Source organism: Aspergillus steynii (genome assembly GCF_002849105.1).
Source record: "Aspergillus steynii IBT 23096 chromosome Unknown P170scaffold_8, whole genome shotgun sequence".
In the NCBI taxonomy this organism is placed as follows: Eukaryota; Fungi; Ascomycota; class Eurotiomycetes; order Eurotiales; family Aspergillaceae; genus Aspergillus; species Aspergillus steynii.
Window position 1 is genome coordinate 1,257,864 of NW_020194405.1, and position 20,083 is coordinate 1,277,946.

Genomic DNA, 20,083 nt, shown 5'->3' on the forward strand with positions numbered 1-20,083 from the left:
ACGGAAAGGCGAATGGCCACCGCGGGCGGTGTACCTGGAGGACCTCAGGCTGCCAGTAAGGCTGTCTCGAGAAGCTTCGGCGATCAGCTTCTCTCCGGTCCTCATCGCTTCTTCCTCTCTTCCTCTCTCTCTCCCCTCACAGGAGTCTCCTTTTCTCGTTCATATATCTTGGTACACTCTTGGGAACTACAATTGCTTGAATCTCGCTTGGGTCTGGTCTTTTCGTCATTGTCTCTTCATTCCGTCCTCATACACAGCCCGCTCAAGTCAATCCCTCCGCATTGGAGGCTGTAAACACCTTACAACCGGAGACCACCGCCATGGATGTCTCCATGGATATCGACATGGACCTGGACCTTGGTCCAATTCCTGAACCTGAACACATTGGCGCCGTGAGTCACCGTCACCATTTCGCTCCCTTCAATCCTGCGGCTCTTTCACTCTAACCTCTCGCAATTTTCAGGATCCCGCGACCGCGGATGCTATGGTACAGGATAGAGCGACGGACCACTTGACCGAAGAGGCCCAATATGAAAAAGTACACATCAGAGGAGTCGACGAATTGACTACGGATAATATCAGGCAATTCGCAACCAGTCACTTCGCTACCGAGGAGCCTGCCCGCATTGAGTGGATTGACGACACCTCGGCGAACATCGTGTATTCGTCGTCGGACGCGGGTCTGCAGGCTCTCGCGGCCTTCACGCAAGTCACCGAAGAAGAAGATGCGGCATTGCCGGCTCTGCGCCTCCGGTCGGCGAAACTCCTATCCTCCCACCCCGACTCCGTCCTTCAGGTGCGATCAGCCGTGAAGACCGATCGGAAAAGACCCCGCGCGCACGAGGCCAGTCGGTTTTATCTCATGCACCCCGAGCACGACCCTCGCGAACGATTACGACGGGAGCTGTCGGACAGACGGCGGCAGGGAGGCGGGGATACCAGTGACGGCGATTACCACAGGAGACGGTTCGACGGACTCGAGTTGCGGCGACGGAGGGATCGTGATGTTGACGAGGGCATTACTGCCAATATGTACGATGACACGCGAGCCCCCAGCACCGATTATTCCGACACCGATAGGGATCGTGAGGGGCGAGGACGGCGAGGGCGCCGAGACTTGTTCGATGACGACGGAGGCCGTTCTTCTGGTCGCCTGCGGAACCGCAGTGCATCTCCGGGTCGAGACACTTTGATGGAGAGTGGATATCTGGATCAGGATCGGCCTGGTTCACGCAGACGGTTCCGAGAGCGGTCCCCTCCATCAAGCCGCCACAACGAAGGCAAAGAGCTCTTCCCATCGTCCAAGTCTTCCGGTGCCACCTCCAGCGATCCGCATGCGCGAGAACTATTCCCCAACAAACCGACGACCAGTTATCTCAAGAAGGAGCTTTTCCCAAGCAAGGTCAGCAACCACCGTCGATCCGACGCGATCGATGTTGCGGACGAGACGGCGGATCTTTTCTCCCGCCGTATTTCCATCCCGCTGGTCGATGGCGCACACGATCAACCGCAGCGCAATAGGAATGTTGAGCTCTTCCCCGACGATGCAGAGTCAGGCGATGTGAGCATCCGTGGAGCGGCCGGGCAGGATCAAGGCATGTCAATTCGCGGCTCCGCCAACGGCCTGTCGATCAAGGGACGAGGGTCCTCGGTGCGCGAGCTCTTTCCATCCAAATTCCACAACAATGCCGGCAAGGAACTCTTCTCCGAAAAGATCGAAGGCCGAGGAGGACCACGTCGGAGAGCGGAGGACATGTTCGGTTGAGGATCCGAGGAGGAGTGCAGGGACAAGTGCAAGGAAGAACAGTGATGTGCATGGAGATTTAGATCGGAGATGTGCCCCCATGACGCCATCCAATTTGTGATACCAATCCCCTCTTTTTAAATAATTACTTCTACCTATCATAATTCATGGTTGCATGTTTATATACTATTTTGGTCAATCGTAGAGGCCGTCTCAGCCTGTGGCGTTCTTTTTAACGAGTGTCCGACCTTGAGTAGTTGTATATGTACCTATACGGACTTGAACTTCTAGGTCTACTGTAAACTGCTTCCATATCACGAATCACAGCTCCCTGAGCACTCCGGACCTGCTCAATGGGCAGTCACGTGTACTCGGTGGCCCAACAATTGGGGGCCAATTCCTAACCAGATCCGCTGGAGCGAGGTGTGTCTGTATCACCTCTCTTAGTTTTGCGGCTAGAATACTCAAACACCATGGGTTTTCAATCCCTCCCCAATGAATTATTGGATAGGATCGCGTACCATGCCGATCACGAGTCACTGCTGAATCTGCGACTGGTCTGTCAGTCCCTAAGCGATATCTGCAGAAAATGGCTGTTCCAGTATACCTGCGTGGTGCCGACAGATGAAAGCTGCGAGAGATTTGAGAGCATCCTCGATCATCCGGAACTCGCATCATGCGTGACAAAGGTATACCTGGACACTACTAAATGGGATCATGTGAGTTTCATAGTCGGTCGAGGGACTCTGACGGTAGTGCTGACAAGCGACAGGAGATTGAAATTGAAGAGTATGATAGCGACGACGAGGACATAGAGTCCGATAGCGACGGGGACGAAGAGTCTGATAAACACCACGTGAATGAGATCTGGATACCACGATGGTATAGCAATCTTTTCAACCGGTTGGAAGAATTACCCAGACTCCGCGGGGTTGTGCTACGTTTTCACCACGAGTGTCAGTCGCCTTTATGGGTAGAAATGATGACGGATATCATTCCCCAGGAGCCAAACTTCCGTCGCTATGTCTTAAAACTATTCATGGAATCTTTGGCTTTACTGCCTCAGCCTGTCCGGGAACTGGGTATCCATGATCTGCAAAATGTCAACCAGAGCAAGGAACATATCGTCGAAAATATCAGGAAGGTCCTAGGAGGGCTTGACACACTCCGACTAAATATCGCGAACGAACACAGCAAATACTACAGGCCGCAGGATCTGCAGGTACGACAGTTTATGCTGCTCGAGTATTTTAATTTTTAATACTGACTTGACTAACTATATTATATTAGCAAGACGAGCCCCACCGGTTCTTCTCGGAGCTTCCATCATTCTGGTTGAAGCCGACGTTGGCAAACCTTGAACATCTCACTCTCAACTCGAGCAACTACTTCGGCTTCTATCCGAAATTCAACCCGACAGGGTTACACTTTCCCCGAATTAAAACTCTCGCCTTCGGGCGTCTTGCCTTCATTCATGACTCGCAACTAGACTGGATTTTATCCCACGCCGATACGCTCACGGAGCTGTACTTGGACAACTGTCCAATTTTATACGAAGTATTAATCCATGACAAAGAACGAACATACCTGGACCCAGCCTCGTTCGCTTCTAAAGAAGACCTGGGTGACAAGCACTACGCGACATACGACAAGCGTTGGTATGACTATTTCAACGCCATTAACGTCGGACTACCGCTTCTAAAACACTTCCGGTTTGGACGCTGCCCGTATTGGCGGGATGGGGAATCGACTCCCTTCGAACAAGAACAATACATCAAGATTAGCGCGCCGAGAGATCGATACATGGTTTTTTGTGATGGGGGTGAGTCTTCTCCGTATATGGAGACGACGATATATCCCGAAGGAGTAAACCTAAGGACGCCACGTCCTGACTGCTATGCCGAGGATCAGAAGGCGTTAGAGACACTGTGTGCGAAATTGGGACAGCATGCAGAGTGTGATCCCATTGAAGATGAATTTCTACATCCGTAGAAGATCATGGTTTATGCAAGTTATTGTAGTGTAACCGCTCTTCTCCTAATAGACTAGAATATCCTGGGATTTAACCCCTATCTGTATTATTACCTGCGTAATCTACATATTAAGATATTATGTATTTACCTATTTTTGCCCATAATCATTCTCTTTAATGTTGCAGCAATCCAGGTTGCGCGGAGTTGCGGTGGTAGTCTCAATCTTCTTGCCGCAGGGATCTGACATCTTACTACTAATGAATCTTGCTCACTTTGATCGTCAAGCCATTTGACTACTGCATTTAACAATATTCTTATAATAATAGTTACCTTACAAGCTGGCCCCTTAGACCGTAATAATTAATTACATATAGATTAAATACATTAGATTTCCAAACAATAAATTAGTTATAAAATATAAAATTATTCAGTTCCTTCGGGAAAAAAATGCTTAATTTGGCCCTGCTAGTATAAGAAGGCCTGTATCATGAAAAAAGACGAGCTGATTATCTAGATTTTGCAAGAGGCGCCGGAATACTCGACGTTCTTCCACTCGACCTGGCTAGAAAATCCAGTGCTATATATTCCCTCAGCTGCTCCCCTCACCCGCGCCTGGCAGCTGATAGTTCCCGCATTCAACTTTCCTCTTAACCAGCCAAAATGCCGACCGATACACGAGACCCCTCACTCGCCAGCATCCTGGTGGCTCGCTTTCTGCGAACAAATAATTACACGCAGACTCTGCGGGCATTCATTCAAGAGGCTGGACTGCCCGCCGACGCGGGACACGTCGGCCTGAAAAAGAACAACGATTCGAGCAGCTGGACCATCGAAGGAGTCATCGAGGAGAAACAAGTCTATGATCAGAGTGTGAAATTCGAGCGATACGGTGATGGCGAAAAGGATAATGATTTATGGAGTACCCCCGGTAAGCCATCATGTTGGTTAAATTCCATCCTCAATGTCGCTGATGTATCTGCCCAGCCCCGTCCTCGCCGACTATCGTCCAGATCCCAACATCCTCAAATCTGTTGGCCTGCTCGGTAGACACTTGGAAATATGATGAGAACGAAAACCCACCACCCTCGTCGGCGTCACCGTCTTACCTAGTGGCCACCGGCGCTGACAGGCAACTTCATCTCATCGACACTGCGCCGGGCAATGGCATCGTCAAGTCCTTTGCAGGCCACTCCGAGTCTCCCATCTTGTCTTACGTGTCTATCGAAAATGGGGAATACGCCCTCCTGACCAACATGTCCGGCCAGGTCCTTCTTCAACGCGGCGCGGAAATTCTCGACCGCAGAAGAGACCACACCAAATATGTCGTCAAGGTAGTCGCATTCGAGGACGACAGTGACCACCCTGACTCGCCAGGGAAGACAGTATGGATCGCCACGGCGGGCTGGGACTCCAAGATCTTTCTCTACCGTCTACGCATCGGCGGTGCCAGTGAATCCCAGCATCTAGTCCTCGGCGAACCCGTGGGATATATCACACTGCCATCGAACCCAGAGTCCATGCTCTTTGTCCGTCACGTCGACTCTCAGGAACTGATTCTCCTCGTTTCCCGACGAGACTCGACGCATCTGTTCTATTACCAAGTGCAGAGACCCCTCTCCTCTGCGCCGGCTTCTACTCCCGCTGCTACCCCCTACGAATGTCGTCTTCTGGGCAAGCAGAACCTCGCCCCGCACTCCAACGCCTGGGTCGCTTTCTCACCGTCCTGTCTGGCCCTGAGCCCGCTGGACCCGGGCCTGCTGGCCGTGGCCACCTCGACGCTGCCGCATATGAAAGTCATCGTCGTCCGACTGCTCTTCCCGTCCGTCGACAGCCTCGATCTCGTCACTTCGGGACCCGTGACGGGCGACTCGGAGCCTGAGACAACGACGACGCAAGCCACGCAGGCGTTCGCGGCCCTGACGCTCCAGAATCGCGAGGACGCGGCCATCATGATCCAGGCGAATACGTTTGCGCCGCAGACGGCGTACTCGACGCCGCAGGTGGCCTGGCGGCCTGACGGGTCGGGGCTCTGGGTGAATGGGGATGACGGAGTGATTCGCGGGGTGGAGACCAAGACGGGGAAGGTGGTTGCGATACTCAAGGATGGGCATGAGATCGGGTGTAAGGTGCGGGCTATCTGGGCGGGTTGGGTGGATGTGCCGAGGGACGGGGAGGTTGTCAGGGAAGAGTGGTTGGTGAGTGGAGGGTTTGATAAAAAGTTGGTGGTTTGGAAGAAGGGAGATTTCTAGTATATAATGACCCTTGAGGGCTTGTTGAGCATTTTATGTATCGAAGTTGCATATCACGTTTTGCGAATTGCGATATAACCGAACTGAATGGGTTTCTACGGTAAACGATTGGATTGGAAAAATTCGGATATAAATATAAATTCATTTCAAAAAAAGATTACGAGATGTAGCTCTCCTTCCATGCACCCTTTCGCCACGAGAAAGAGGAAGGGTGTTTGGTAAGATGGAGGGCAATTGCTCTTGGCACGTTGAAAAATCCTTCAGCAAGCGCGCATAAAAATGGCACGAAGCTGTACACACATATGCCTGAGACTCCGAGATCATCAAGACTCGAGAGCCGAAGAATGCGAAACAAAACAAAACAAAAACGAAATCTACTTGACCGCACGGAACAAGGGAAGATCAGGACAGAGCTTTCAGGCCATGTCGTGGAATCGAATCAAATTGCTTTATTTAACAACCGTCGCGCGGAACCAGCCAGGCATTTCCGACATGACGTGTCTGGGTTCATCGCACGTTTCATATAACCAACTCAAATCGCTCCCGTTCGTTTTTCGATTTTGGTATTAGTTGATTTATGCGACCTCACGCTTGCCCTGGTTCCGCTCCTTCTGTAGAAATTATTAGCCACCTGACTCTGGTCCCGGTCTGAGGCCCTTCCCGGGGTCATCGGGAGAAGACCGAGGAGAGTGTTCGTCAACGTACCAGCGCCTTCATGGTGCCGTGCAGAGCATGTCTGTGGTTGCGGCGGAACTTGGGGTCAACACCCTTGAGGGAGGGGTAACGGTGGGTCTTAGGCTTCTTGATACTGTTGAGAAGGAAGACAGATCAGCGACGAGTTCTTTCTCAAGATAATTGATCCATCTGTCGTCGGTGAAAGATCCAAAACGCCGTTGAAAGCCGGTGAAAAGATTCGAAGTCGTGGGCCATCGCTCCAATCCAATATCACTCCCCAACCTCCAACGCCGTGATTTGTGTTCCTCCCCGACCAGACATTTGGAATCGCAAATGAGGGATATCGGTTGGTACGAACCCGTTACGGTGAGCCTTCTGGCTGTTGTGGTGCTGAGACGCGTTCTTGGACTCTGTTGAAAAAAAGATTGTAAGTCAGTGGCTCTGGAGAAAGACCGTCGAGTCCGCCATGGATGGGAGATGGATTCCCATCTTATTTTTGCAGAACTCGAGATGATTTCAGCGGGAGACGCCGCGGGAGGTAGCACGTACTGGCCATCTTGTCGGATTTGTCGCAACTGGGAGACGGTTGACGATGAGTTGGCGGGTGAGGTTATCCGAGAACTGAGCAGAAGGCCGGAGCCCGGGCGACTTGGACTAGGGCTTCCGCTTTTGTGTGGGATTTCGCTTACCGGCTGCGCCTCGCGTCATTGGCCCGTGTGGCTTGGACCGCCTTCGCTTTAGTATTCTATGAAGTGTACTACTGCTACGACTAGACACGTCTTCTCCTGACATCATTGCCATCTGAAGAAATTGGACTTCATTTCATGAGATGACCAGCCATGGTCCTAATCTTCGCCATATGTCTTGAATGGTCACCATCCATTTCCAATTGATTTGGTGCTCGACTCGGACGATGTCCCGTGATTGCTGACTAACAATGTGGCTTGTGCGCAAAGAGTCGGATTCTCTACAGGCAAACAACAGCCAAATAACAACTTCTTGGGAGATGCCAGGTAAATGACTGTTGAATGAACCACCATGATATCCACTTATCGGTCCATTCTTAGTGTCATTCAAAATTTAAATAAAGATCCATTTCGGTGGCGGAAGGCAAGGAGGACAGAAGCTAACGTCCATCACGTGACATCGAATGAGGAACCCGTGGTGAATGCTCCGTATGGAATGAAGGTGTGGGCGAATGACATTGCCGTTATGAAGTAGTGTTGCTGTTATATCCCCAGTAGTGCATTATTCCAATCGAGTATACTCCGTTCTGAGTGCCTATCGAACCGAAGTCGAGGCGTTTGGTCTGAAAGAACTTCGTTGATCGGAAGTGTCTGGCCAGAAATCATGTCGTAGTATGAAGACGGATGGAATGGACAATCCAGTCCCAGCGACATAAATATTCCGCAGAATTCCAGTCCTGGCATTTACTCCGTAGACCCATAGGCTGTTGGGAAACCGTTCTTGTTCACCAAGTCCCAAGTCCCAGTCCCGTGCCGGTGCCCACGTGACCGGCTGAGCCGCTAGGGAACAACCGGCATCCGAACTTCGACCTTTGCACCTCAACCCAGGTTCACAGAGGGATACCATCACCACCTTCCCCCGTCCATCCATTGCAAGATGAGCTCTCTCCGCTTTGCTCGCTCTGCTTTCAGGGCTCGTCCCTCCGCCTTCCGCGTTCCTCTCCAGCGCAGAGGTTACGCCGAGGCTGTGTCGGACAAGATCAAGCTTTCCCTGACCCTTCCTCACCAGGTATGATTCCCGAAGCCACCGAGACTCCTCCCTTTTTGCGCGCGTACCTTGGTGTCAATGACTAACAATCAATCTTCTACTTAGACTATCTTCAAGTCGACTGGCGTGTACGTGCTTCCGATCTCTGGTTTCCCGACACCGTGACGGGGGCCCTGGCCTTACCGTCATTTGTTCCCGCCCGTACTTACCATCCTTCTCCCAAATTTAGTGTCCAGGTCAACATCCCCGCCGAGTCCGGAGAGATGGGTGTCCTCGCCAACCACGTTCCCTCCATCGAGCAGCTTAAGCCCGGTCTCGTTGAGGTCGTCGAGGAGGGCGGTGCCAACAAGAAGTTCTTCCGTACGTCCGACCCGTGTTGACACCCGCGCAGGATTGGACTGGGATGGCTCCTTCCTATACAGTACCGAACAGAACTGACCGGGGGAATGACCTCATGATTCTAGTGTCTGGAGGCTTCGCCGTTGTTCAGCCCGACTCTCAGCTGAGCATCAACGCCGTCGAGGGATTCTCTCTGGAGGATTTCAGCGCCGACGTAAGTACCCGGGATCGCCCGCAGTGCGACCAACCACTTTGCTGATTGAAAACCTTTGCAACTACAGAACGTCAGGTCTCAGATCACCGAAGCCCAGAAGATTGCCAGCGGCAGCGGCAGCGAGCAGGATATTGCTGAGGCCAAGATTGAGCTGGAGGTAAGTCAAACTCCGCAAGTGGATCGAGTTACTTGGAGACCAACTAATTCTTCCAATAGGTGTTGGAGAGCCTGCAAGCTGTCCTTAAATAGATACCTTATGTACATATCCACTCGCGAACTCAACCCTGATTGTGTAGAATTATAACAATTCTCCGAAATGATTCTCCTACCCATCCTTTTCTTCGCCTTTGCACCGTGAAGGCTTGTATATCTAATGAAAGCACCTCGGACTTGCCCGTTCAGCAGATATCGGGTAACTCCTTCCTCGCATGGCGCCTTCCCGCTATTCATCCTCTCGGAAATCACATCTGTTTACCTTGTCTCTCTCTCTCTCTCTCTCTCTCTTTTGTAGGACCCATGATTCTCATCACCAACAGTTCTAGCTCTATATCATTTGACGCGATCATATCATTATTCTCGCGACGCTCACTTTTCAGTCTACCCAACATATTCACCATTACCATTATATTCTAAATATCCGGCCAAATGTGTTCATTTCGACCAGCATCACCTATAAAGCGGCAAAAATCGGAGGAGTTCTTTGAGATGGATGATGTTGAGCCGAAAAAGGCGCGGGCTGCATCACCGAAGACAACGGGACTAGTTGATAGTCCTATAAAACTGGGTGCCCGTCCTATCCAAATACCAGATCCAGCAGATTCCGGGACCAGATCCTGGATTCCAAAACATCCATCTACGGGGTACACAATGGAGTACTTCGATAAACTGTATGGGACTAGTTACAGCTCCGCACAACCTCCCAGCTCCTGGAATGACTATGAGCTCCGTGATCCTCTTGCGAAACCTCAAGGCCCAAAACCTCAGAGGGACAAAGAAGAGAACTTGCTACTTGGGGTGGGCGACATCTTTGCAGGCTCCGAGCCCAAACGGAGAGGATCCACGAAGGCAAAAGCCACCACCATGGAGTCCTCACTCTCACCACTGGGCTCTTCGTCGAACCAACCCATCCGGAGTCTACCCCGTTTGAACAGCACCAGAGGCCGGCGCAGAATTTCGAAAGAGGAACTCGAGGTGGTGCTAGGAAAGGCCGGTACCACCAGTGAAAAATTGACCGGAGACTCAGAGACGCGGAGCGAGACCAAGAATATTCGTCTTCGCACTCTGTCATCCCCGGCTGGTCTGCGCCAGCATGGTTCAGGCGATAATTCAGGAGGTACGTTTTGCCAATCAAAGCACCGACTATGTTACCGCTGACGGAATTTCTTCGGCCGTTGAAGAGAAACCAGATTCGCGAGATGACACCGGGTCAAATGAAGGCGAGACAAATCCGCGAGAAGAAGGAGATAAATCAGACGAGGGGGATAAGCAAGACAAGCCACCTGCACCGGCAGGCGGTGGTGGATCAGACCCGCCAGATGATAAAGATAAACAACCGCCAAAAGACAAAGGCAAAGACAGGGCGAAGGAATCGGATGATGATGCAATTGAGCCAGAACACGATAAAGACAAACCAGGACCGTCAGGAGACAAGGACAAAGGCGAGACAGAGCAGCCGGATGATGATGATGAAATTACGCCAGTACACGATAAAGACAACCCAGGGCCGCCAGAAGACAAGGGCAAAGGCAAGACAGAGCAGCTGGATGATGATGATGAAATTACGCCAGTACACGATAAAGACAACCCAGGGCCGCCAGAAGACAAGGGCAAAGGCAAGGCGGCGGCGGAGGAGGAGGAGGAGGAACCACTAAGTGAAAGTGATATCTACAGGCCACCGTCTGATAAACTCAACAATCTGCCTCCTGCTGAAATGCGTGAGATGCCGCCTCGTCTGGAGGGCAATCCCTATTTCCCCCAGCCGATAGTCAATCCTGCGAACGTGCATCGTCACGTGCGTCCTCCAAAGGTGGCGCCTGAGCCCAACCCGGAGTACGCTCCTCCTCCACCGGAACCCCGGTTGCGTGCTGCTTGGAATGAAATACGCAGGAGGCAACGGCATGTGGTTGCTCGGGTTTTGCATGGACCAGCCCCTGGTGACGGCCTTATGCGTGACCCTCCATCAAAAATGCCTCCCAAAAGGCAGAAGCCCAAGGTAAAAAAGGACAAAAAGGACGATGAACCACCTCAGCCACCACCACCACCACCCCCCCCGGGAGGCTCGTAAGGGGGATGTCTATTTGGGATGTGCTTGAGCGTACGGTCAAGAGCTGCCCTGGCTGGGTAAATAGATAGTGGTTGTTGTTGTCTTGTATGTTCAGATCTTTTTTGCCTCTTATCATTATTACTAGTACACACAAATTTAGGAGAGAAATGCAAGTGGCACTGACCGTGCGATATCATCATGGCTGTGGTCTGCAAACGAACAATCGAGTCTACGTAAAGATCGCGGAAAACAATTCAAATCAATTGCACCAGTGCATATAGCCAGCTACTAAGTGACATTGCATACATTCAAGTCGACATATTACTGATATTGAGTATCGATCTCTGCCCTATGTTCATTCAAACAGGCAGAAAGAAAACATCACAAACAGAAGTTATAAATTGTGTTGCAGACAGGAATGAGCAGAAGTATCCAGAAAGAACAAGGTCAAGTTCAAGTCCATACCAATATGGCCTGTCTGTCCTTCTCTTTCCATCTAATATCATCCTTTTTTCCGGGGGAGGGGGGTTTTGTCATGGAGCAGTTATGTTTTGGTATGTTCATTGATTGGAATTTAACGCGCATATGTTATCATCAGGATCAATATTGAACATTAGAACATTGGAAACATCGGAAACATGGTGCTGTGTGTGTCTTCAATTCATAATTCAGGGGCAGGGGGAAAGAATCAACGCTTGCATTTGCATTTCATTACTTACCATTTCGTTCCGTTCCATCGTGTTAAGGCCGGGGGGTAAAAAACAAGGGATTGGGGGAAAAGAAAGAAACAAAACAGGAGAAGTACAACAAATAACTGAAGTACAGAAAATTCGTGACAAATGGGGGTGGGATGGGGGTCATAGATGGTCAAGGGGAAATTGAGAATCAAGTATACCACAGGGAAAAGAAAGTCAATCGAGTTTCTATACAAATTGCGTGGAGGGTTCGCAATAGCAAAGGGGAAGGGGGGAGGGGGAGGGAGAAATTGAGCTCAAAGGACTGGGATAGTTTCATCAGGTGAATTCCACGCTGTGCTGCCTGTCCTGGCGGGCGCGAGCTCGCTCTGCTCGTCGTCGTCTCCGATTGTTGGCGTAGTCGCCGCTGGCTTCCGTGCCGGTGTATGTGCCTGGCGAAGTTATACTCCCGGCGCCATAGGGCATACTTGCGGGAACTGGAGGCGGCGGTGGAGGCGGCGCATAAGAGGCCGGGGGCATAGTCCCGGACGGAGCGGCGGCGGCTTGTTCTCGTCGCATCTGCTCTTGTTGCTCGCGCTCTAATTCCTCCACACGACGCCATCGGTCATAGCTTCCCTCGCCGCCTGATAAAGAGCTGGCACTCCCAGCGCGACGGCGAGAGTTTCTCCGCTCTCGGCGTCGGGCTTCTCGATTGGCGGCAGCCTCTTCCTCGGTTAATCTCCGGAGAGTGACGTGTCGCCCGTCGTCATGCATCTTCACCTTGACGGATACCGGCGGGGAGTCCACGTGGTCGTCTCTGCGTCTGCTGCTGCTGCGTCGACGGCGATGACTGGACGGCACCCCCAGAGCGGACCCTGCAGCTGCACCGGCTGCAAGGTCGGATGGAGCGGGCCGTGACGGATCAGCGCCTGGGAGCTCCGAGGTCAATTGGGTTGGAGGCACAGGGGGCATGTCTGAGTGGGCGCCATCGACTGGAGCAGAGGCAGTAGGGCCTCCGGTAAGAGCAGACTCTCCGAGTGGAGGACCATGTGAAGGGCCACGTGGGGGACGTGTCATGTCCGATGACAAGTCAGTCGCAGTGTATGAATCGGCTCTGCGTCGTGGGTTATATCCGTATCCATCTCCAGTGTAGCGTCGTTTACTGTTTGCACGCTGGAGGCGCTCATCTTCCATCTCTCGACGACGCATCTCTTCCAGACGGCGCTGGTCCGGGTCTCCCTTACCGCGCTTGAACATGTTCTTGAGGGCTGCGAATGCGCCCGCACCCAGGAAAGCATTGCGAGCACCATGGGAAGGCCTGGCAGGCTCGTTGCCGGAGAGGTACGTCGAGTCATAATAATATGAAGAGCCTGGACTTTGAGGTCTGCTTCCCGGTCTGCTCGGGGGCCGGCTGGGTGGGCGATTGAGAGGGGTTTGATAGCTTGGTGCAGGCCTTCGTCCATCTTCCAAGCGACTCAGGCTGTCTTCCGTCATGCTGTCAGTTCGAGTGTGGGCGGGCCGATATCGTCCGGATTCACGGTCACTCTCTTTATTGCGTCGTCTATCGAATAGCTTTTTGGCAAGAAGAGCACCACCTCCGAGGGCCCCTATTTTGAGGAATTTATCTGCCCAGCCTCCGCGGCGGGACCCCTCGTCGGAGTACTTTTCCTCTGTGTAGGATGCATGCGAATCGTCGTATCCGTGATCCCTACCTCTGCTCCTCGAGCGCCTCCTGAATAGGGAGGCCAAACCAGCCCCCGCGGCTCCTGCTGCGGCCATGCGACCAAAGCTGTTGTGGCGGCGGTCGTCGGGACCAGGGGGACCGGAAACATAACTGTGCCGACCATCGTATTCGGATCCTCCTGGGTGATACCCTTCCGTGTCATATAGGTATGATAGGACGAAGAACGTTACCAAAAGAGCGAATACGGCGACCGAATACAGGATGAACAAGGACTTCGGGGATCCCCACAGAGTGAGGCCTAGAGGTATCTGGATAAGCCCCAAAATGGCGAGGGCACGACCGATCCATCGATGGATCTAGCATCAGACGTTAGCTTCGAAAGATGCTCGCAAGAAAGAAGATGTCGGCGCAAGACTCACGACTAGCTTGAAAGGAACATGATAACGCTGCCTCTTGCTTTCGATTTTGTGGACCAGCCATCCCCAGAACACTTGGAATATGACCATCACATAGATTGCAAGTCCAATGCCGTGGTGTGGGTTCGACAAGCTTCTCTTAGGGCCGACCGCAAACCAGCCCAGGACAAAGACGACGGTACTCAATAGGAGGGTTAGGACCTGGCACCACACATGTAGTTTGAAAGCCCAGAACGGACTCCAGCGGGAAAAGTATCGAACGGTTAGGATTGACATTGGCACGAGGCCTAGAAACACGATGGTTGCGATCACGCCGTGAGTGATGATCAGGGTACGGTATTGCGGCATTTCTCGAAATCGATTTCCCATTCCTATAATCCGCGTGAGCGCCAGAAACCAACAAACTGAGCGATGCCAAAATATACCCACCATTATAGCGCATGGTATCAAAATTGAGTCCCATCAGATTTGGCAGAAGGAAGGTGTCGCGCCCGGTGTCCCATGTGCCATCCCCGACGTGCAAGGTGTTTGAGGCATACGTGCTGCTCCCGGGAGCCGTGAGATCCGAGTTGGACGACATTATCTTCGATTTCCCTTAACGTTCTTTCTCTCCAGCGGCGATATCAAGACACTGGAATGTCGGAAAGACCGAAGGAGATCTAACAGATCCCCCACTCCGAAGAATGCACCATGCGCAGAGAAGGAAAGGCGCGTGAAAATCGTAGCGAGCGGATGCGGAGGACAGACTCGGGGCAGCGCAAAACACAGCTAAAGGACTTTGGGATATTCGAGGTAAGTGAGCTGCGACCAGAGGCTTGTTGATGGAGAGTTGTTTATGACCCCATGCGAGTGAAGTGACGACGGAGGAGTGTGTACTAACCGACGCAAGGGTGGGGGAGATGGATCGAGACCAAATGAGGGTTGTCAAAGGTGAGTCGGGGCAGCGACCGGAGGAAGTGAAAACAGAGAAACAAAGTCAGCGAGTCACCAACCGGAGAAATTGCGACGAGCTCTGCAGCGTCAGGCCTGGAAGCGTCTGGGGCGACGACGAGCCCTCGAGGTATCAACTGTTTGCCGTTTCCGGTTTAGCGTGCCAGCGCATATCCCGGACAACCAGCCGCTGACTCAGCGCCACCGCCCCCCGACCGCCTGCCGTTCGGGGCATATCGCGTGCTCGTATCTTATCAGTCGTCGAGGTCCCTTCCCTCCTGGCTTCACCTCTCCTCTCCTGTTCATCACTTTGACTCCGTTCGCTCATTTCTCACTTCCGTTGCCATGGTCTCCCAGCTGGAAATCTTCGTGAGGGCTCTGTCTCGGTACGTGTCGAACAACTGGGGTGTCCAAGCCGTGGAGACTCGAGCCAACTCTCCTGAACTATAATAGTACTGACAAGTCTCCACTTAATGCAGCCTGTTAGGATGGATCTAGTATGTCTTCTATGAACTTTGGCTTCGAAAGTCGCAAGCACGGCGGAATCGGGACTGACGCTGTGTGTCTTAGCACGTTGTGTTGGTCTGCGTCCTTCTATCCCCAGCCCATCAACAACTTCCGCCGGAAGGCAACGACTGGCCTGGCCATCGATTTCCCAACGATTAATGTTCTAGGATTTATTTGCTATACAGCCTATACTTCGGCCTTCATGTATTCGCCCGTAATTCGAGGCCAGTATGCTGCTCGTCATCCGCTGTCGGAGGAGCCAACTGTGCGCTTCAATGATTTTGCCTTTGCCCTCCATGCCGTCGTTATGAGCACCCTCGTTTATAGTCAGTTCTGGCCCCAGATCTGGGGCTTCAAGGTTTCACGCTTCCAAAGGGTTAGCAAGCCAGTTGCAGGCCTTTTCTGGGGGTCGCTGGTTGCCGTTGGCATTATAATTACCATCGTTCTTGCCCGGAGTCCCGATAAGGGTTACGAACCCTCGACATGGGCGTGGATTGACGTAGTAAGCAGACAGACCAGACCGGCTTGCAAAGGCCTCTCTCGTTGCTGATATCAAAGCTTCGCGCTAACTCGGATGATCCAACTGTCAGATATACACTCTTTCCTACGTGAAACTGCTCATCACCATTGTGAAGTATGTGCCTCAGGCATGGGTCAACTATAAACGCAAATCCACAGACGGCTGGAGTATCGTCCAAATCCTCCTGGATCTGTCAGGGGGCGTGCTGTCCCTGATTCAGCTGATACTCGATTCAAGTTTCCAAAATGATTGGAGCGGGATCACGGGGAATCCTATCAAATTTCTCCTGTCGAACGTCACAATCGTCTTCGATTTGGTCTTCGTCGTTCAGCATTATATTCTGTACCGGGAGAAGGACGAAGGCAAGGACAGACGCAGGAATCCAGATCTCATCACCCCTCTGCTGGCAGACCCGAACCATCTGCCCAGAACTGCTAGTTACTAGATTATCGTACCCAGATGGATAGACTGATTGGGGTTTTGGCATATGCTTTCTTTTTTCTTCTTTTTTTATTTTGGGATCCTTTCTGGACATTCAGCTTGGGTTTGTTTGAACTGGAGTCTGACCACGTAATGGTGGACCGCGGAATTTGAGTACCAGCCGCCCATAGATTAAACGAGCGAGGGGAAACGCAAGGCTGAAGATGGCTTCAGCTGAACTGGAGACCGGGCGGCTTTCGCGCAATCGAACAGAACAAACCCGATATTCTCGAAACTCCGTCCACACATTCGTACATTCCGGCATCGCTTGATACCACATCATCTATTGCTCTCCACCTCGTTCCGTGAATATGCAGCGATAAACGGCATGCAGTAACGACACCGCTCTTTCGCAACTATCATGGGGCTGAACGAGATTTGCTTTTTCGTGCCTTGGCTACTCCTACCTCTGCATTGCCCTGGGCGTCTCAGGTAAGCCAGCAAATGACGTCGAGAATCGAGCAACGACTGCAGAATGGTGGCACATGAGGCTTATAAATCGTGCGCCATGGAGCCACCAGACTGGCTGGATCTTATGTCTCAGCCATCACCGACAGTGTCGATCGCTTATCTTCTTCGGGGCTAACAGGCTTGCGTGGGGGGCCTGACCGGACTTGCAGTCGGTGTGCATACGAAGGATTGCTCTTTTTCAACGGTGAGAAGGGGGTTGTCCGATGGGAGAGAGGGGCCTTTTTTTTTTTTTTTACTTTTTAATTGATTGCCCTTTTCCTTGGTTGTCCTCGCACCTCGCCTTGACCCCTGTCCTCAATAACCCCTGGTCGACTAGTGCTGAGGCTCTGCTCCCGACGATGTGGACAAACGGGATCACGCAGAACCCGGTCAGGTCATGATCGCCTCAGCCAGTCAGCATCGATCGAATCCATTCGAGAGGTCATTTTGGGCCTTGTCAAGAGACAACGTGACCGATGACTGTTTATAGGACTCTTCGCCATGCACAACGACGCCGTGTCCGCTCCGGCATCCCCGTGGCACCTCAGCCCTACCAGTTTTAGTGTCGAGACTCGAGAGAAGACATTGGAATACCTGACCAGGACCCCGACAATAGCGGCGTTACCAAGACACAGACCAACGCACCACCGTCCCGGTCCTGGGGTTTTCTGGTAATCCGAACGTCATCGGCTACCAACCCCCCCAAGTCCAATAAGACAGCGACGAAATTGTCTTAAAGTCGCCCCTCAAATGCCGATACATGCGATTATGATGTCTCAGCTATACATGGGGAAGACTTTCGACGCTGTCTATTCGTCTACTCTTTGTCTGAGCTGCTGATCACGTCTCAAACATCTGCTAGAGAACGTGACTGAGCTGAAGATCCTTCAGTTTCACTTGCGAGGAAAGTACGCGATAGTGACGTTAAACTTTCAGTCAAAAATAAAGTGATATAAAAAAAAATAAATAAAAAAAATAAACGAGGGAAAGCGAAAAATAAAGACAGGCGCAGACTACAGACGACCAAGAATAACCTCTCACGAGTGACTCGGTTGAGCGTTTCTACCATTATTTTCTAGTCGTTGACCATCGAACACGAATCAGTTTCTAGAACTCTACCTTTTCAGAGAACCCTGTCAATCGTCAGCTCAGAAAAATTGCATAGCCACATCTGACATGGGGAAAGTCGTTTTGGAAACCGTCTATACTGAAGCCTCAATTGCTTATATGGCCTGAAACTCCCCCAATCTATCTGGAAGCAACGATTTGGAGACCAATAAAATTCTAACGACCTCAACTGCGCTGTCATCTTTTTTCTATTACTCATGAGTATTTTTGTCTCTCAGTCACAACTCCCCATGGACGCTTATCGTTTGTCCGGAGGTCACCCCAGGAGGCGATACGGGGAACCCAGACAACAACCGTTGTTCGATGCCATCCCATCTACTGACACCGGCTCTGCATTCGGCATGGATTCATCATCAACGGACAATAACTTCATCCCGCTATCTTCTGCAGGATATACAACCATGCGATCGCAACCTGCGCAGCATCATCTTTACTCTTCGCCACCATCGTACCTTCCCCAGCGCTATACGACCACCAACCTATCGCCGCCGGTTGATCAGTATCATCTCGCCCGGTCTCCTCACACTTCGACCGCGGAAGCAAATATGGACCAGCTCTATCTCGCAGACCAATCTATCCACCAATATTCACGATCCGATCTCGACCTTTCATCCCATCCGTCCCTAGAGAACCCCGGATCTTTCGACGGCGTGCTCCCCACATCCGGAGGTGCTGCTGCCTACTTTTCCCTCGCAGAGCAGTGGTACCCTCCTCTCCAGGCCCAATCTCACCATCAACCACCGTTCTATATCACCTCCGCCCCTGCATCTTCCACCTCTTCGCCACCTCTCCCTACCTCACACCCCGCATCGCTCTTCCCACACGGAACCCCGTGCCCGGCCTCTAGCTCCCAACTCTCGCCCCTACCCCGAGAACACCATACCGCCGCCAGCGTCGCTAGCATGACGGACGACGACGGCCACGATACCCCGACCAGCCAGCCCAGCTCGCGGGACCTCTCTGAATACGGCATCCCCAATGCCGACGGCAGCTGGCGATGCGCGTATCCAGGCTGCACCTCGCAGACCACCTTCCGTCGCGGCTGCGATCTCCGAAAACACTACAACCGCCACCGGAAACACCTGTTCTGTCGGTACCCGGAGTGTGCGCAGTCCACGAGCGGCGGCTTCTCCAGCAAGAAGGACAGAGATCGACACGAGGCTAAACACAACCCCGGGGTGCCGTGCGAATGGCCCAACTGTCGCCGTATGTTCAGTCGTGTCGATAATATGAAAGATCACGTTCGAAGGGTCCATCGGAGACGAGAGTTTTGATCCTTCCCTCTCCCCTTCTTTCAAATCGCTGTTTGTTATATTATCGTGGCTCATGTTTTTGGGATGGCATACACGACGAGATGGTTGTTATCAGGCTATTTCATCTCCCCCCCCTTCCTTCCCCTTTGCTGTTTCCTTGGCTCTTGTTGCTTCATTTCGCTCGCTCTAGGACAAATCATGTATATTAGAAATAAACTTGCAAACGCAGGACGTGTAGGGATTTCTATCTTTTGTTGATTTCTTTTCTTGGAACAAGCACTTTTTATTCAAGAAACCGTGATTCATTCATATTTAAAGCCATCAATTTTTTTGGTTTGGAAAGAAGAAGAAAAAAAAAAAAAAGAAACGAATTTCATATCGCTAGAAAACACAACACGCCTTCGTAATCATCCTGTGAGTAAACACCGAGCAGCATGCTACATGAAATCGGTATCTGCCAAGGAAGTCACAGGGAGGAAATAAATAGATAGAGGAAAAGAGGAAAAGAAAGGAGAGGAAAAAAGAAAAACACTTAACGCCTTGTCTGTTGGGGAGGGAAAAACGAATCCTGTACTCCTGTACAATTCCCACGCTGCACTATAACTGTGACAATGGCGGCGTATATGCAAACATAAAACGAATGACAGAAAAGAAATCAATCAAGGATGACTCTAGACATTTGGTATCACAGACTGGAACAAAATGAACAAGATGAAAGCAAAGCAAAGAGACATATCAGGTTGAAAAAGATATAAAGGGGGATAAAAAGAAGTAATGCAATAGTTCGTAACGCATGTGCAGTATACAAGGAGGTGGGGTTGAAATGGGCCTTCAGGGGGAACATTTTCAA

At 51.6% G+C, this 20,083-nt stretch overlaps 9 protein-coding genes across 9 annotated transcripts; 7 read left to right on the forward strand and 2 right to left on the reverse strand.

Moving 5' to 3' along the window:
* Positions 1-87: 87 nt before the first annotated feature.
* Positions 88-1,910, forward strand: P170DRAFT_416116 (NCBP3 domain-containing protein). The gene is made up of 2 exons (XM_024847102.1): positions 88-392; positions 464-1,910. Exons 1-2 carry the CDS (start codon positions 321-323, stop codon positions 1,763-1,765), a joined length of 1,374 nt encoding a protein of 457 aa, XP_024700444.1. The 5' UTR covers positions 88-320; the 3' UTR covers positions 1,766-1,910.
* Positions 1,911-2,217: 307 nt separating this feature from the next.
* Positions 2,218-3,736, forward strand: P170DRAFT_467718 (F-box protein; the record flags this gene model as incomplete). The annotated part of the gene is made up of 3 exons (XM_024852491.1): positions 2,218-2,463; positions 2,517-2,966; positions 3,035-3,736. 3 exons carry the CDS (start codon positions 2,218-2,220, stop codon positions 3,734-3,736), a joined length of 1,398 nt encoding a protein of 465 aa, XP_024700445.1.
* Positions 3,737-4,345: 609 nt separating this feature from the next.
* Positions 4,346-6,034, forward strand: P170DRAFT_391749 (uncharacterized protein). The gene is made up of 2 exons (XM_024845950.1): positions 4,346-4,645; positions 4,702-6,034. The coding sequence occupies exons 1-2, from the start codon at positions 4,378-4,380 to the stop codon at positions 5,964-5,966; spliced, it is 1,533 nt and encodes a 510-aa protein (XP_024700446.1). The 5' UTR covers positions 4,346-4,377; the 3' UTR covers positions 5,967-6,034.
* Positions 6,035-6,090: 56 nt separating this feature from the next.
* P170DRAFT_513190 (60S ribosomal protein eL29) lies at positions 6,091-7,262 on the reverse strand. The gene is made up of 4 exons (XM_024855081.1): positions 7,191-7,262; positions 7,000-7,051; positions 6,672-6,774; positions 6,091-6,577 (listed from the first exon to the last, which is right to left on the reverse strand). The coding sequence occupies exons 1-4, from the start codon at positions 7,195-7,197 to the stop codon at positions 6,542-6,544; spliced, it is 198 nt and encodes a 65-aa protein (XP_024700447.1). The 5' UTR covers positions 7,198-7,262; the 3' UTR covers positions 6,091-6,541.
* Positions 7,263-8,264: 1,002 nt separating this feature from the next.
* On the forward strand, positions 8,265-9,177 carry P170DRAFT_513191 (F1F0 ATP synthase subunit delta; the record flags this gene model as incomplete). The annotated part of the gene is made up of 6 exons (XM_024855082.1): positions 8,265-8,396; positions 8,481-8,503; positions 8,605-8,735; positions 8,840-8,928; positions 8,996-9,085; positions 9,145-9,177. The coding sequence occupies 6 exons, from the start codon at positions 8,265-8,267 to the stop codon at positions 9,175-9,177; spliced, it is 498 nt and encodes a 165-aa protein (XP_024700448.1).
* A 618-nt stretch (positions 9,178-9,795) lies between these two features.
* P170DRAFT_513192 (uncharacterized protein) lies at positions 9,796-11,212 on the forward strand (the record flags this gene model as incomplete). The annotated part of the gene is made up of 2 exons (XM_024855083.1): positions 9,796-10,261; positions 10,326-11,212. The coding sequence occupies 2 exons, from the start codon at positions 9,796-9,798 to the stop codon at positions 11,210-11,212; spliced, it is 1,353 nt and encodes a 450-aa protein (XP_024700449.1).
* A 544-nt stretch (positions 11,213-11,756) lies between these two features.
* On the reverse strand, positions 11,757-14,947 carry P170DRAFT_416127 (uncharacterized protein). The gene is made up of 4 exons (XM_024847103.1): positions 14,846-14,947; positions 14,395-14,741; positions 13,969-14,336; positions 11,757-13,905 (listed from the first exon to the last, which is right to left on the reverse strand). The coding sequence occupies exons 2-4, from the start codon at positions 14,543-14,545 to the stop codon at positions 12,205-12,207; spliced, it is 2,220 nt and encodes a 739-aa protein (XP_024700450.1). The 5' UTR covers positions 14,546-14,741; positions 14,846-14,947; the 3' UTR covers positions 11,757-12,204.
* A 293-nt stretch (positions 14,948-15,240) lies between these two features.
* Positions 15,241-16,367, forward strand: P170DRAFT_450156 (putative L-cystine transporter; the record flags this gene model as incomplete). The annotated part of the gene is made up of 3 exons (XM_024851102.1): positions 15,241-15,281; positions 15,466-15,904; positions 15,993-16,367. 3 exons carry the CDS (start codon positions 15,241-15,243, stop codon positions 16,365-16,367), a joined length of 855 nt encoding a protein of 284 aa, XP_024700451.1.
* Positions 16,368-17,715: 1,348 nt separating this feature from the next.
* On the forward strand, positions 17,716-19,669 carry P170DRAFT_273803 (putative C2H2 transcription factor). The gene is made up of 2 exons (XM_024843157.1): positions 17,716-18,181; positions 18,236-19,669. Exons 1-2 carry the CDS (start codon positions 18,178-18,180, stop codon positions 19,252-19,254), a joined length of 1,023 nt encoding a protein of 340 aa, XP_024700452.1. The 5' UTR covers positions 17,716-18,177; the 3' UTR covers positions 19,255-19,669.
* Positions 19,670-20,083: the final 414 nt, after the last annotated feature.